This window comes from Micropterus salmoides, unplaced genomic scaffold, assembly GCF_014851395.1.
Source record: "Micropterus salmoides isolate LMB-PRFRI ecotype aquatic unplaced genomic scaffold, ASM1485139v1 Ms_hic_scaffold_8, whole genome shotgun sequence".
In the NCBI taxonomy this organism is placed as follows: domain Eukaryota; kingdom Metazoa; phylum Chordata; class Actinopteri; order Centrarchiformes; family Centrarchidae; genus Micropterus; species Micropterus salmoides.
This window is the reverse complement of record NW_024044570.1, coordinates 21,445,790-21,463,550: the sequence shown is the minus strand read 5'-3', so window position 1 is coordinate 21,463,550 and position 17,761 is coordinate 21,445,790. Positions and strand designations below refer to the sequence as shown.

The 17,761-nt window shown below is 38.8% G+C and overlaps 1 protein-coding gene across 1 annotated transcript in view; it reads left to right on the top strand.

Annotated features, from left to right (window-relative positions):
- shank3a (SH3 and multiple ankyrin repeat domains 3a) overlaps nt 1-17,761 on the top strand; it is a 222,883-nt gene that overhangs the window by 82,217 nt on the left and 122,905 nt on the right. Inside the window, 2 exon segments of the mRNA XM_038705701.1 lie at nt 12,269-12,472; nt 17,097-17,168. Of these exon segments, the coding sequence (XP_038561629.1) occupies nt 12,269-12,472; nt 17,097-17,168 (276 nt within the window).

Genomic DNA, 17,761 nt, shown 5'->3' with positions numbered 1-17,761 from the left:
AGCAACAGATGGATCACATCAGATTAAAAGATGAGCCTGTGATACAGAACATTAGTTTTTTAACCATTAACCAGTTGTATCCCAATGGCTTTCAGGAAATTAGAGCAACCTTACTGTTAATTTGTGACTTTTTTTAAGTGTGGTGTGAAAACTTTATGATTAATCAGGTATTTAATAAAAAGACAATAGTACCGTATTTTTTTACGTAGTGCCAATTCATAACAGTTATCTCATTACACTTTTCATATAGAGCAGGTCTAGACGTGGGTCCTTTTAAAAAAAAATAAACATTTAAATTTCTTCATGAATTCATAACAGAAGATTCCAGTGCCAGGAGTGACAGATGGAGAGGTATGGTGATTGTTTCGGAAAGAGTGGCTCAGAAGTAGGCCATGTAAACCGAGGCTTCAGAGGAATTATTGCTGCAACTTTAAGATCACTGTGATCAATGAGGCTCAGTGGGAATCATCAAACAACTGTCAAGTGACCAAGGAACACAGAAAGTCATGTGCACCGAAACACTCTTTCACTGTCAAGAAACAAATTGTGCTTTTTCTGATAGTTGGGCCCATACAAGTTGTTTTTCCTTGTTTTGTTGACTTACATTTGGGGAAGGGGTCCCCTTTTCTCATATTAAAACCTCAACAAACCAGTTGAATATCCGATTTACTCTAAAACAGCTAAAAATCACACATGTTACACTTTGAACTATATGGACAGTACCTATACTGACACAGCATTTCCCCTTGTCTCTTACATCTACACACTGTAATATGTCAACAGAACCTGCTGTTCACCAATAGTCTTAGGAAAAAGAAACTTGGCAGTTGTGGACCTCACAGTAACTTGACTTTTCTGAAACAATTTATTTAAAATAGCAAATATCTAATGGTTGATGAAAAAGTGTGGGTACAGTGACAGTTACATATTGATTAACCAACTGGCTTTTGTGTAAATAAAAGTCTGTGGGGAGTTATGCTCTGAGGGACAGTTACTTTTATCGTACCAGTGTCTCTGCTGTGCAGTTCAGTTGACATTGTTGATGAAGTTATAAACGTTCTAGTACACTGCAGCAATTACTCTTTTGGCCAGAGAGACCTCCGTGTCATCGAACACGCAGAGTGAGAGACTGTAGATTTATCAGTGGAAATCCAGACAGTAATTTTAAGTGAATCGTTGGTCGTTGGAAGTTAAGTCATATAGCTTTAGGTGCTACAAAATTGTGTGTAACTGACAAGACAAGACCCAAGCTCTCATGAGGATAGAGGATAGAGATTTTTTGTCTTCGTAGTCTGTATGTCTTTTTATGTTAATAAATCCCATGAATGCCCTGTGCCTTGTACGACTGTATGTTTTTGATTTTCAGTGGTAGCAGAGACAGAGGGTAGAGGGTCTGCTACTGTATACTGACATAGTGATTAAACAGATGTATTGATTTTCAGTTCTTTAATATCCATTTATATTTTTAATACATCAGATGGTGACTGGTGATGGGGAGTGGGACTGGTCATCATACCTGTGTAAAATGAATACTTAATGAGTTGCAGTCACAGATTAAGCACTTGTGAATTCTATTATTTTGTTATATAAGGTGTAAAAAGTTTAAGTTGTGCAGGAGGTGTCAGTTACGTCCTGGGATGTGGTTTAATAAGCCAAAATATGTGAAAACACTGGTGTGTATGGTCTTTAAGAGCGCCAGGAGCTAAAGGACATGGGTTAGAGGGTGCAGACAATACTAATATGTGTGTATTACTATATAATTAGATTGAATTTAGATATGTTTAAATCATAATGTCTATGTTTGATGGTGTTCTCAGACTCTTTGACTCGAATAGAGATCAATAAAAGGCAGGTAGTTGCTTTCAGCCAGGGAAGATGTAAGTTTATAATTTCTTTTAAATATGAAACGTAATAAATACCACAGGTGAGGGATTATATTGTTCAGTTTTAAAGTGATTTAATGTTTGGCCTTAAAAAGTAGTTAAAGCATATTGGCACTGGATATGTTTAATATTGCAATGGGTAGAACATGTTCTTTATCCACATTAAGCAGCTGTATACAAATTACTGTGCATTTTATAACTGTGTTAATTAAGGAAGAAAATCTGGCATACCTGTTGAATCAATCAAGGATAATTGTGACTACCTCTTGATTTTAAAATTATAGGTGAGCTGGTCTGAAAAATAATTACCATCACTGGTTTTAGTATTAAGCACCAAAGTACTTATTTTATGAAACAGAGATTAGGTTTATGCCGTTAAATTAAAGTTGTACTGCTGATGCTTCATTGATTACCAAAACAGTGTCAGCACTCAGGTGGGATGAAGCGCTGGCAGGAAAGGAGTCTTGATGCAGTGGACAGAATGCTTTACGAGGTGTGAGGGTTTCATTCTAACGTCAGTTGTGTTTATGTTGTTATGCATCACCCTTAGGCAGCCCTACAGGTTGAACACTTAAACACTGACCCAAGCCATCCACAGAAAAAACACCTTATAAAACAATCAAATTCATGGGATTTATTAACATAAAAAGACATACAAACTACGAAGACAAAAAATCAAGAGTGCAAACAGCATAAAGTCAAAACACAAAATCCCAGACAGAGAGGCAGCAAGACCAACAGTCCCTATTCCAAAAGCCTCTGTCTTCTGATGCTTTTAAGTGCCTCATTCCCAGCCAGGGGCCCGTACCACGAAGCAGGATTTGAGCTTATTGAGGTAACTTCAGGGTTAACCCTGGGTTTTCAGTACCACAACGGCTATTCACTTCTTAACGCGGTAGATCGCCATAGTAAGTTATGCTGAACAGCTTATGTTCCAGATAAGAGATCAACTCTATAAAAACGCCGCCTACAGACCAATCAGCTCTCTTGGAAAATGAGATCCCACAGACTGTTTATAGGCTGCTTTTATGTTTGCTGCGGTGATGTGGAGAAACTTTTGTATAGCAATATCATCCTACAGAGACTGATTGAAAAGCCTTGTAAGCTTCTTGTAGGTTTTTACAGTAAACCTACTACTACTTTGAAATGTGTTTTATATTTTTTATTTGCTTCCCAGACCGTTTCACACAGCCTGTCACAGTCGTTAAAATAAATGGGTTTCATTTTTTATTATGTGAGGCTGAATATTATGAGATTAATTTTAATATAACTGTAAGCTATTTATTTTACGTTAGTAGCTATCTTATAGGCCTACCACAGAGACTGGTCATGTTCCGCCCCGCTTTTTGCGATTCAGTCTTTCAACCACTATTTGAGCACCTTTAATGGCATGAATGGAGTTTTTGTTTCATTGCTTTATGCAGTTAATTTAGAACAATGTTTGTGTTAAATAAATTAATCTAATTTTTCAAGTTTTTTAAAGTGAGGTGGAACGACCACAGATTCAATGACCGAGTCTTTTAATGTGGAAACGTCGACACACAGCCGAGCTGAAAGAATAAGGCTGATATTTTCATAGACGCCATAAGAACACATCAAATCAACGCATTATAGACTACGTCTGTTCATTTAGGCAATCACACTGTCTGCGATTTTCTGTCTCCCTGCAAGTGTCAGCTGTAGCCGTGCTACTTAGACCATGTCGTATTTCTGTAGTGTTACAGTTTGCTCTTCGTTTGTAAAATATGACGCTCTGATGCCAGTGAATGTCTGCGTTTGGTCATCTGCTGCTACCACCGCCTCTCTTATGTGAACCCGCTCATGGCCGCTTATCCCAATTGCGATTGTTAGGGTTAGTTAAGCCAGATAATGAGAAGAGATCCTGGGTATGTTGAACTTGCTTTGTGTTAAGGCCCCAGGTGCACCTCATTTAGCAATCAGATGGAGCACACTTAGGGCAGAACTGGAAAGGACAGAAGAGGAAGAGGGACAAACAACACAGGGAAGCACATACAGCCGTAACAATGTGGATTCAGGCAAACTCAACTTAATCACAAACAGACAAACACAGATTAACAAGGACAAGCGATGCACACCGACTCAAACCCACAATGACATAAATGTACATCTTGTGCAAAATAACCTTGACTTTAGTTCTCAAGGTGGCAGCACAACAGATGTGGTTGGTAAGAAAACTGAAAAGTCAACCTATAGAGTTTGATCACTTTCCCTGTTTTAGATGTGTGCTTGAAAATGCTGTGCACAAGTGCATTGTTATTTGTACAATGAGAGAAGACACCAAGCATTCAATTGCTTGTATGATGTATTCACACTGAAAGATGCCACTTAGAGGACCCAACACATATAATAGACTAGAGGAAGCATATATCAAAAACAACAAGTAGATAAATACGAAAATTAATTGATAACAAGATGTCTCTTATAACTAAAATGAATAATTCAAGGTCCTTTGCATTGTTTAAAAAGCTCTTTAATGTCCCTCCCTTGTTGTAACTCATCTTCTATATTGATATAAGTAATAACCAGTGCCTTACTCTGTCTGACTGTATTTTATTAAAAGCTATATGAGAAGATGTGCATGTTTAGTATCTCAGCAATGAATTCATAGTGCTGAGGACACAGACAAAAGTAGATGCAAAGCAGCAAATGTTTATGAAATCAAGGATTTTTATTTATATTTTTCTGATTTCTTCTAGGGCTGGACCCAAATATTTGAATATTCGCTCAATGGGTACACAATTTGGGATTCGAATATTGATTTTTTTCCCCCGCATACCTGACCTTCGCCCACAGCAGTGAACAAAATTAAGCCCTCAGCTCTGTGGGAGCACTTTAAACTGAGTGATGACAATGGCAGTGTGGCAGTTATGGGGTATAAGAACATTTAGTAGGCTGTAAAAAAAAAAAAGTTAAAAGCGAATTTTACATAATAATATGTTGGTTCTTCCCGCTACCGGAAACGGTGCTCATCCCGGAAATGGTGCTCATCCCGGAAATGGTGCTCATCCCGTCTGCTCTCCCTGGACCCCCCGCCCGGTTAACATATCCGTGATCTGTTCTGGACCTGCTCGACTTGGTTCTGCAGCATCTAGTCTTCCAGTCTCCTTCACTCTTCCCCAGCTCAATTTCCGAACACTTCAACCGTGCAATAAATATTACTCTTATCTAACTCCAGTCTCTTCCCTCTCTTAGTCCGGCACTTGGGACTAAGAGAGGGAAAATTTAAACACAACTTTTAGTAATAATAACGTGCTGTTATTATATAGCCTACATGCAAATAAAGAAACAAAGCGCTCTCTCTTTTTCTCTCTCTCTCACACATGCACACACTGTCAGTGATCGCCGTTCGTTATCGCTCCCCCGTCAGGTTTCTCCCTCACTCATGTCATTGCCAGAACTTTTTTGGCATTCATCCTTCTGTTGTTCTGCTTTAATCTATGAAATACATAGCTGTATCTCGAGAAAATACAGCCTGCTTACAGCTGGCGTAATCCAAACGGTAACGCCACGAGTAAAACCCCCTCTCCCTGCTGCTGTCGAAGCTTAGATTATTCGCTTTAAATTACTGTCGAAGCTTCCAAGCTCAAAAAATGACATTCGGGCCAGCACTAATTTCTACTGTATGTAATGTGTGCTTTCTCCATAAATACTGTATCTTCTGCTCAGTGTTATAATAGTGTCTAGACACTGACAAATCCTGGAGGTAACAGGTTTTGGTCAAAGTCAGTATTAAAAAGGTTCCGTTTTTAAAAGTCTAAAATCTGTCACAGCGTACTCTCCACAGTAGCACCCTTATCTATTATCAGCGTGTACAGTATGTATCAGTTTTCATTTTCTGTAATACAAGGAGGTTTTATTGGTACTGCCATGGCTTTTGTTTTTGAGGTGGACTTTTGGTTTGAGGTATGGTGAAATCAGTGAAAAATTAGTTCTGGTTAAGGATGGAAGCCTTGTTGTTAAAAAAACAAACAAAAAAAACATGATCTGAACCAGATATTCAGTAAACATTTATCTTAGAAGATGTCTCATGCCTTAACAAAATCAAAATCATTTATTTTTAATAATATCTATGCACACGCACAACAGAAAAGACTCATTAGGCTAAGCGGGATGGCTAAACAGGATCAAAGGTTCATCTCTTTAAGTCTCATAATGACATTTGATGTGTATGTGTCTGTTATTAGATGGTAAGATCTCACCGTTTGAGAAGACTGTCCCAAGAGGCTTTCTTAATCCTAAACCTTCAGTGTCTCCAACCCTCCATCCTCCTCAGTGTTAATGAATAAGACAACCTATGTCAAAGTGAAGATGCAGCTTTTTCACAGCTTTTCAAAGCTATATTTGATGTTAGTTTTTGTTACACTGGCTGGAAAACATCTTCCTGTCTCGTGTGTTTCCCAGGTGTTCATTAAAATAGCAGCCAGCCAGGAGGATTCAGGTTTGGAGATGTTGCTGCAAATTGGCCCCCACTGCCTGTGTGTATGTGTAATATAAACATTCCTCCAAAAGATGACTAATATGGTAGTGTTGAAAGGCAAGCAGTAGGCTTTTATTTTTAAACAGCACAGGCAAAATTAGAAAACTGGTTGTAATGTATGTCTGACTATTTGAAAAACAGGCCTATAATCAGAAGCCTAATGATACCGATGTCCAAATGCAGGGCTCTTCCTGTTCAGAGCACAGGTTTGAGCGCAGCTTAAGTATAGATAGATCTTATTTTGACTTGTCAAAATGGTTGGAGGAGAGATACAGTACTGTATGTGGATGAAAGAATTTTAATATTGAGCTGCATGTTACCACAACCTTTTCTTGTATTCTAAAAACAAAAGTAGCCATAGGCAGTTATAGTGCAGCAATTGTCTACAGTGCTGTATATAAGCTAATCTGTACAATTTGTGCTGCAACCAGACCAACTCAGATATAGGCATCCCAACAGAATGATGAAGAATAATAGTGTTTATGGTTTACAGTAAATAGCACAGGCTTTTTATAGGCTGTCATGAGATGCATTTTAGTAAATCCTGGATTTTAAGGCTTCACACAGCCACATTCTATCAATAAGATAGATCATAACACTAATAGTGCTTCTATTTTTGCAGTTTCCTTTCCCCTGAACTGCTATAGGCTCATACCCAGTGTATGATCTAATGCAGCGTTTCTCAAACCTCTCCTGCAGTGCTTCTCAAGTCTCTTAATTGCATCCATATGAAGCAACGTCTGTTTCTGATGACGGCTGTCAGTCGGCTCTGTAGAGACTTGATGGAGATTGTGTCTGCACACATGTGCGCTGTTCTGATACTAATAAAGTCTCAGTTATTTGTGCACAGCAGCATGATTCTCTCTGTAGCTTTTACCTGTTTAACAAACACCTGCACATGAATAGTTATAGCTTTCTGTCCTGCTCAGAGGCACAGGATAATTTCTACTGGCACAATACTCCCATTATCTGCATTTATATTTTTAGATTCTAAATTGTAAATTTGTTATTGAATAACCCAGAATATGATGTCTTGGGATTTATTAGACTAAAGGTTTAAGAGAAATTGAAATGATGTCACTTAAGTCGATGATCAGTTTTAGGCTTTCAGTTTATTTGTTCTTCTGATATCCTATAACACTAGCCTACTGCATAGGCTACATTAAATTTATGCAAGTCACATCACTGGTCTCTGATCGATCGTGCGTTCTATCATATCAATCCGACGCTTATTTTTTAGCGCATCGGCTTTCATTCATACTTTGGTCAGCTGATTTTACTCACGGAGCTGTCAATATTTCATCAGATGCAGTAGGTGAGATCGGCTGGATCGGCTTTATTTTCCTTTGCTTGCTTCATTAGAGTCTTAAGTGCAGTTTAGTGACTTGTCCGACTCTTAACTTGTTTACTATGTTTAATAGTCGTCTATTTGGACTAAACGACCAGCTTCACCTGTGACTGAATAGACATGATGATTAATGTTTTTTGCTGACAGACTCTCCGATTTTCTCTGACTTTAATTGTCTCCATAATAAAAGTTGATGGGAGAAATAAAAGAAAAATAAAATCTTTCTAATAGGCTAAATGAAGAAAGTTGTGTGGTAGGCTTTTGTTGTTCAGACCTACAATGAACTCAGATTTTAACTAGACAGTGAATCATAAAACAAATCAGATATAGCCTAACTCTCTGCAGTGATGCACTTGAGTTAATGTTATCTGTTGTAATGCATCAGATCTGTCTGATCAGCTGCAGCGTCCAATCAATATAACGGCTACCTAGTAAGGAGGCGTGTTGGTCAGTAAAAGACTTCCGCGAAGGATGCACTGGTGTATCCTCGCTCTTCAATCCTTGTTCCTCGCTCCTCGGAGCGCAAATACAGAGCCTAAGTCACTCACTTCCACTTCCGGCTCATGGGACCTTATTTTGGGAAAATTATGTACGGTAGTCAATGGCGAGAGACAACTTATCTTTTTATCCCGTTAGAATTGAACCCTGAATTACACATATGATGTTGGTCAATTTAAAATAGAATTTTGCAAGTCAAGAAAGTCGAAAGTTGTAAAACAGTAAATTTACATGTCGTTTTGTCTGAAACCGCTCAATGAACTACATCTCTCGTCTCGCACAATATATGTCACCAACATGTTGCGGTAAAGCTAGCTAATGTTCATTGCTTTCTTGCTACTAGCTAGATAATGTAGCTATATTCCACGCAGAAATATATCTCACCTGATGTGTTTAATCCAACAACTCCTGGCTCTTTTTCACATCATCCTCTCATGTAAGTGTAAGTGTGATGTTCAGTAACGTTAGCTTCAGTCATTGACAGAGAATGTTACGACGTCACATACGTGACTTTTGGGTTTGTGGTCTTTGTAACTACGTATTTTCACAGTCTTATATCTCAACCGTTTTACATCAAACTACAACCTTCTTTACTTTAAAACGTATCTTTTAAATCGACAAAGATCATACGTGTAATTCAGGGCACAATTCAAACGGGATCAAAATATTTGTTGTCTCCTGCCATTGACTACCTACAATATTTTTCCGAAATAAGGCTCCATGGTGGTCCACCGGATGGGGAGGGACTTAGGCTCTCTATTAGAGCTTTGGACACAGCCTGCAAGATAGCGGAGCAACTTCTGGTTCAAGCGAGGAAACGACAAATAAGAGACTTGAGAAGCACCCCTGGGGCCTGTACCACAAAGCGAGTTCAACATACCCCAGATATGTTTTCATTATCTGACTTAACTAACCCTAACAATCGCGATCGGCATAAGCGGTACCACGAAGCTGGTTATCAACTCAACCCAGGGGGCCTTTCCGAAACTAGACCCTCGCTACTTCCACTCTGACACGGAGTGAACTCTGGTCACCCTCCAGGCCAAATTGAGCTCCCCGCGTAGGGTTTAAATACAGCGACAACTTTCGGACGAACTACAGTCTCTCTCCACCATAAATAGGATCTGACGTTACCGCTGCACTCACTGCTATAATACGTGTATCAAATAACAAAACTGAAAGCATTTGTCATTCATTTTGTGTTTTGTTCGTGTCGAATAATATTTTGTGTTTGTGTTCATGTCGAATATTTCTTTAAGAACATGACTTTATATATTTACGAAAAATAAATATTATATTCTTTTATGAAAAGATTGATAATCATTGTAAATAAAAGCCAAATATATATTTGAACCTCTTTAACTTAGCCTATATGAAAAATGTTACATTCACAAATACAACATTTCAATATAAATCATATGGGCTACGTTGTTAACCTGTGAATGGTGACGTGACAATGTTAGTGTAGTTTCGAAATAAAAAATTCTACATGTTAACCGGTCACACGGAACGCAAATTGACAGAAAGGTCTCCCATCGTGCAGCAAAGGGTGTTATGGTGCTTTCAGACCAAAAGCGAAGCGAGCGTTTGGGGCGGTGAGTTTACATACAAAGTCAAGGCAAAGACGCGTAGAGCCGCGATTTCCTGTCAGGCGGCGCGGCCAGCGACACGAAGGCAACGCGAAGGAATTCACATGAGTTGAATATTTTCAACTCAAGCGAGAAAGTCGCATGACACTGAGGTAGCCTATCAGTGTTGAGATTGTCCGTACATCACCGACGGCTTCAAAGCGATGTGTGGAGAGGGCCAGGCAGAGCGGGGGATTGAAAATCTGCTGGCTGTCTGAGAGCTGCTAAACTTGGGGGAGAGGAGCAGGGAGCAGCGCTGCAACCTTTGGACAAATAAACCCGCGTAGTCGGTCGGATTCTGCAACTTCGACAACTACGCTGTTTACTCGCAGGAGGAGCTCGGAGTTAACTGCTTTTATTAAATTAGCTTTTTTCCAGTTGTGTTTATTCATGTTATCGCGTTAAAATCGCCTTCTCGCCTTGTGTGTGAACACTTGCAGCGAATGTTCTCATGCGAGGAAAGCGTTGCGAAGAGAAAATTCGTGTTTGGTCTGAATGCCGCATTACACACCTTCAACAAGCCAGCATTGGTGCTCACTCGGCATTTGAGGGTTTAACAACCCACTACCTTCTCCGCCCTTATTGGTTTCGGATGGCACTCAATGTGGCGGACCCTCCACATGAACGCGCAAACGGAGTGGAAGTAGGCTATGTACGAAGAGTAGCAAGCAGTTTCGGAAAGACCCAGGGTTTTCCGATCCAGTCGTGAGCGCGTTCACATTAAATAGGCGGTGGTAGCAGCAGATGACCAATCACAGACTTGTCAAGTCCACTGTCAGCAGAGCGTCATATTTTACAAATGGTGAAAACAGTCCCAGAAACACAAAGTACAAAAATCAAAACATAAAGGGGGTAATAATCAAAGTCCAACGAAAGTAAATAAATCCACAAGGGCACGAGAAACACTGGTAACATGCACAAGATCCACACAACTAAATCCACAATGAACTGGCAACAACTGAACAGATAACCACTTTAATACACAGGTGAGGGAGAAACTAATTACGCTACTCAGACAATCAGAGACAAGCACAGCAAGTAAAACATGACAAGAGAGTCACAAAATGAAACATAACTGAAACATAAGTGACTTGCTAACAAACAACAAAAGCAAAGAACACAGAGACAGTAAAACAAGACTAGAAACACTGATGAACTCATAACCTTACGAATAAAGAAATGACCAAAGTAATACATACGCAAACTACAGAGAAGAGCAAAACACACCCCACAAACCCAAACCCGTGACAAGAATACTGCAAGCATCATTTCTGGGACACTTGTCTTTTCTCTGTACTATGTTATGCTTTTTTAAAAGTTTTAGTCAGAGCTGGCTGTGTGCATCTGCACCTGGACTGTTAGAGTACCTGGCTGTATTGCTGTGTGAAGATGTGATTTCTCAACAGTTGTGTCTGAGTGTCAGACACATAGTGGTGCTGAACAGGATAGAGTTGAGGTTCTGAATCAATACTGCAGGCAGCATTGATTGATTTATTACTTGTGGGTTTTGCACACTCCCTCTCACTCCCTCTCTCTCGCTGCTCTCTCTGCCGTCTGTAGCCCAAGCTCCACAATGTGGTAACTGGAGGGAAGTGCTCTGCCCAGCCACAATAATCATAGTCCTTCACAGACTGGAAAATAGCATAGTAATTTATTTCAAGTTTTAAATTTAACAAGACATACTCAGTATGTGAGGTTCAGTTAACAGTCAGCCAACCTTTATCTCATCCTTTAACATCAGTAATTTATGTAAAAGAGAGTAGTACTAAGGTTATATCTTAGAAGGGGATTTCAGTCTATGTATCACATATACTGTGTTTATCAGAGCGCACAAATTAACCGAGTGGATTCTCTTTTACACATGTTTCCCACGGGCATCCATACCTGTGAGCTGTTTCATTTATGACTGGAGACAGAGCTACTGCAGCCATTGGTGTAGCAGTTACACATTGCACCGCTTAATTTTCAGAGCATGAATAATGCACACTCACATATAGACTCAAATTTATGTTGCTGAAAAATGGGTATGAAGAGTGTTTTTGTAAGAGCGTTTGCCTATATTACAGTTTTGTTGACTTTGTATGGTAACTACCACTCGTTTTTAGGATGACCTTTTGTGAAAAGTAATGGATAATGGTAATACTACCATACCTATGTGAATTGCTTATTACAATAAAAGGCCTAGCTTCTCTCCCAGGCATGACATTGAAAGTTCAATAAATGCCTCTCTGATGAAAGAGGTCCTATTTAATAGTCTAGAATATGTTTCAGCACCTAAATGTTATATTTATGTAAATCAGTAAAATATCACTATTCAATCTTTTAGTTGTACTTAACTGAAGGGCAAAATGTGATATTTAGAGAAATGACGATGCGCTTAACCTTCTCCACTTTTTTGCTCTTGTCTTTGCAGAAATGTATGAAATTCAATGTGGACGCTCCTATTTGGCTGTCCAAGCAGCGGATCCTGTGTACTCTCAACCAGAGCCTGAAAGATGTACTCAACTATGGCCTATTTCAACCAGCTTACAACGGCAAAGCTGGCAAGTTTCTGGATGAGGAGAGACAGCTAAGGGAATATCCCTTCCCATCCATCGCTCCTGTACCTTACCTGGAGGTAGGCATAGATCATGTGTATGTATGAGGCTTTAAGGAATGTCAGAAGGAGAGCACAAGAGGTGGAAAGAGAGGTTGTACATGCCACCATACCTACATAATATCCTGTATGTAACAGTCCTCCAAATATTGATTATTGGGGTGGAGGGGGAAAAAATCAATTCACATAAGAATCGCTATTCTCAGATTCCAAAACTCAAATTCTTCTGTTGTTGATAAAGTTATATTGACGGCGGAACCCAAAAGTGATGGCCCGGTTCAGCACCCAAACAGTGTAAACACTAGAGTTATCTTCTTCAAAAAAGCAGGTGTTTCATTTCATGAATGCCAAACACACCATCACCAAGAAAATACTCACATAATATCATATCCTGCACACTGCAAAATGTGAAAGTGCAGCGTACCTGTGGCTTTCAGGGGGCGAGGGCTCCAGGGATCTAGGGCTTTGCCTGTTGAGTAATCCATCCTCGAAGAGAAGAAACTGAACAGATATGAAAAAATTTTAGGAGAGACACTTCCTTAAATCTTATCAAATTACTATACCGGGGCGTCTGTGTCTCAGGGGGTAGAGCGGGTTACCCGTTAATCAAAAGATCCGAGGTTCAATCTCCGGCTCCTCCAGGCTGCATGTCAAAACGTCCTTGGGCAAGATACTGAACCCCTGGTTTGCCGGGGTGGCTATTCCATCTTGTATGAATGTGTGTGAATGTTAGTTTCTGTTTGAGCTCTTAGGCTCAGTTTATGAATGTGTGTGAATGGTGAATGCAATGTATTATAAAAGCACTTTGAGCGGCCGCAAAGACTAGAAAGACGCTATACAAATACAGAGCATCTATATGTAGAACCCAGGATTCAACTTAGACATCTCAAATTGACCTCTAAGGGCCACTGTAGTGGAGCCTCAGGTCATTCTTTTCATATAGAGTAAAGACACGGTGCCTGTTGGTATTTGTGAATCATCTTATAAGCTACTGTTATTGATGAGTATCTGCTGTAGTCTTTTTGTAGTTGTCTATATGTGTATGTATGCATCACAGGCACACACATGCAGGCTCACACAACATGTGGGTACGGGTATGTGCATCATTGTGCATGGAGTTTGTGCGTGTGTTTTTCCATGATGTGTCAGGCAAACCTAGCAGCAATAATACCACTCTCAATGATAGTGTGTTGAGTTGTTGTCTGCAGCAGCTGTCATCTCTCAGAGATAATTGTTGTGCCTGTCCATCATGGTTTTTGATCTGAGAGAAACGCAGGCGTCTAGGGATGTATTGCTTTACAGACAGTGGTGTAAAGATGTCAGGTGGTTTTCTGAGTGGGCGTCTTTGTTGTCACTAGTTTTATGATGTGCAATAAAGATTTACTTTCCCTCTTGAACCTCAGGTTAATGTCAATCCCTGATGCATCGGAAGAGGCTGCTATTGTTATTAAATACATTTTTACTTATGATAGCCCCAGCATGCTTTGTGAATTGGAATATATCTCATGAATGAAAAGACTTTCCCATTTTTTCTTTGGTGGTACATATTTGGCTATCAGCAGTGAAGAAATGTATAAGCATGTTGTAGGCTCATGGTAGGATTATTTGTATTCCTCTCTTCACTCTGTATCAGTAATTTTTCTCTCTCACTTTCTTATCATGGCCATTGTTATTTCAGATTCGATTTACTGTTACAGTTGGGCTTTTAGCGGCAGTAGTCAACAAAAGTAGACCTTTTGAAAACTGTCAGGCTGGAGTACCTTTCCAGGATTTAACCCACATTGATGTCATAGAATCAGACACATGTTTCTTAACAAATGCTAATATAGACTTGATTAAGCTGTGTTGAGAATTGACAACTCACATTTAGTAAAACATTATTTGATATAACACATGCACGTCTGATGTTTTGATCAGAATGATTGAAAATGCACAAGGCTTCACTTTTTATGGCATATCAATTTCAAAAGTATAAAGTTATACATTGCAAGAGATTGGAAAGGATTCACAGTTACGTCTTTACTGTTTGTACTGTGATTTGTTGACAGACCATGTCATTGTGATGCAGAAAAGAAAGGACTGTTTTACAGCACTGCAAATCACAACGGAAGAAATTACAAAATTAGAAATGTAAGCATATGTGTATGGTATTGTGTGTATCCGGTGAATGGTCTGAGGGCTGTGTTGCTACTGTAGTATGTTGTGATTTGTTGTTGTCTGTTCTTATTTGGTTTATGCACCATGGTCTGTACATAATCTTTTGCATCAATGTGTCAAAGCATTTGCAATTTGTTCTAAACAATGAGAAATCGCTTTTATGATGTGCACAAGTGACGAAATCATGTGGAGGTTGAATATGCAGTTTTGAGAATTTCAATTCTGATCTGAGAAAAGTACTATAGCGACTGAGAAAAACTGTAACTTTGATTTTGTCAACATGTTCAGCCATTTTGCATGTAGTGACTTATGCAATGAATTTGTGCTGAGATGTTTTGGGGGTAAGACTATTCAACAAAGAACTGGTATAAGTCATTGTGATCAGCATGACATAATCAATTGATAATGTAGGCAACAGCAAACAATTGTACATAATCATTTGGTTCAATGTGTCAAAGCATTTGCAATATGTTCAAAACAATGAAAAATTGCTTTTATCATGTGCACACTTGACAAGATGATGTGGAGGTTGAACAAGTAGTTTTGTGAATTTCAATTCTGATCTGAGATATGTGCTAAAGCGAGTGAGGAAAAACTAACTGTCTGAGCTGAAAGCAATGATGACCTACTAGTTTGAAATGGCATCTGCTGGTGGGAAGTGTTATATGTCAGGAACATCAATGACTATGCCAGTAGAACAGCATGGACACATGCCAATACTCATATGCTATTAAAACAACAGTTGAACTGTATACAAGGAAGGCTCTCACAAGGAAGCTTGTATAGTTGTGTGTGTGAGTGTCTGCTTCTAGGGCTGTGCAATTAATCAAATTTTAATCTCAGTTATGATTTTGGCTTCCAATAATTATAAAAACAAGTTAGTTGAGATAAAACTATTATTGTGCGGCATGCAGTTTTGCAATGACACTCTTTTTGTCTTATAAATCCAGCACACCCTATCCCTTACAGTGGTGGCTCCTGCCCCTCTCTTAAAGCTCAAACTCACTCTCAGCCAGTCTATGATGTTTAGTTCAGCTAAAGCCAAGATGACTGGGATTATAACTGCTATAACTAATAGCTTAACTAATAATTATTATGTATACTTACACTAAACCAGATGTGTTTAGTGTTTCTTTACCTGGTTCTTAAATGTAAAATATCCACTGTGTCCGTGTATTCTAACCCCATACTAATTTATAGTTTTGTTACTCACTGTTGGTTTAAGTAAATGCATCTCCCAACAGAACACCACAGTTGAATTTCAGCATCATGTAATGTAATCTGTCCCCCACAGCAGTCATCTTGGGGAAATACTGCATTGCTGTCATCCTCTCGTGCTCTAGATACTGTTTAAAGTTTATAATGTTGGACTACTATTTCTAATTTCAATTGGTGTAATGCATAATCGTTTTAAATAATGAAGCATTACATTTTAAAAGTTCAATAAATTAATCATGTTTCCTAAATTAATGAGTAATCCTGTTAAATAACCGTGATTGACCAAAATAATCGTGATTAGGATTTTTGCCAAAATTGAGCAGCCCTATCTGCTACTACTCTGTTGTACTGTGTGTGTCATTGATTGACCAGCAGTCATTCCCTGAGGCCAGTGGTGTGTAGAGATGATTGACAGGTTTGGATTAGCAGCTCAGAACCCTTCTGCTCTGTTGTGGATTTGGTGAACACCACACATCTGTGGAGAAACTAACATGCACATACACACACACACACACACACACAAAATAAAATACATTGCAAGACCGGGCAGTGGAAGTTACACATTTTTAAAGCTATTACAGGCTGTCAGTTTTCTGTGAAACCTGACTATTAAACAAGCAGCTTGCAACAGACTTAATGAATGATCTGGCTTTTGACAAGTTGGGAAAGGGTCCAGAAACCAGAGCTACATAGTATAGACCCGAAACCATGCCAGATTCTGCAGTTGTGAAAGTACATCAAGAGTTTTTTAAATGTTTTTAAGTTGGAAAAGAAATGTAATATTTTACATTAAGTCATTTGGAAATTAATTGACAGTAGAAGTGGGGGAAAATACATTCTCTTTATTAAATGGACCCGCTTATTCCTCCTGCGCATTTATTCAGTTGAAATTAAAAACCGTGTTTTTATTGTTTTACAATTTATATTTCATATTTAAGCTTTAACCTACATTTTCATGCTAGATACAATACATGGAGAAGATGACAAGCAGGAGTGCTGGAAAAAGACAACAGCCGTGTAATGAGTCAGAATTTCTGTATCTGCTCTCTCATCTTCTCTCTCGCAGGACAATCCAATATTTAATTAAACATTAATATACACATAGATACAGGTCTGAGGAGTTGATATTGTGCGACAAATTAATTTGGAAAGACTTTTATAATTAAAACTATTATTGTTTTTTGTTTGTAGTGATTTTGTCAAGCAGTCAAGACATAAACATGAAGTTAAAATTTAACTGCATAGCCTCTTGTATTTGTTGTTGTTTCAGTTCCGCTATAAAAGACGTGTCTACACCCAGACTCACCTGGATGAAAAGCAGCTGTCTAAGCTCCACACCAAGGTAAGCTGTGCACTCTTGTCATCATGACATCTTAAGAGCTTATGCTTTGTGCAGCCTTCTAAACTGAGTGAATGACACATACATAGTACATAAAACTGTTGTCATAGCTTGAATGGCCAAGTGGCTCTGGTTACATTTTATTCTTTAAGAGTAAAAAGAGTTTGTTTGTTAGTTCTCTCTAGGTCTCTTTAGGCCCCGCATAGCCTTCAGAGCTTTGCATAAGAACAATGTGTGCTTGATGTCACACAGACATGAACCAGATCTGTTTTGTGTTGCTATGTTAAAATGAAACAAAAAGTACTCAGCAGGTAGCACTGTAATGTTCTTTATTGGCCTAATATGTAAAACACATCAACATACTAATGTTTTATTCAGAAAATAAAACATAGTGGATGGACATTTTTACAACTCTCTGTTAAATTTTATATATGAATATATATATGGATATGAACAGATGCAGAAGGCAAAGCATGTTCAATAAAATCTTTATTTGTTGGATAGGGAAGCTTATACACAGCAACACAAAGGCAGTCCGGTTTAGCAAACAAAAATGGCAGTGCTGGTATACAGTGGTCAATGGCAGGCATGGGGTC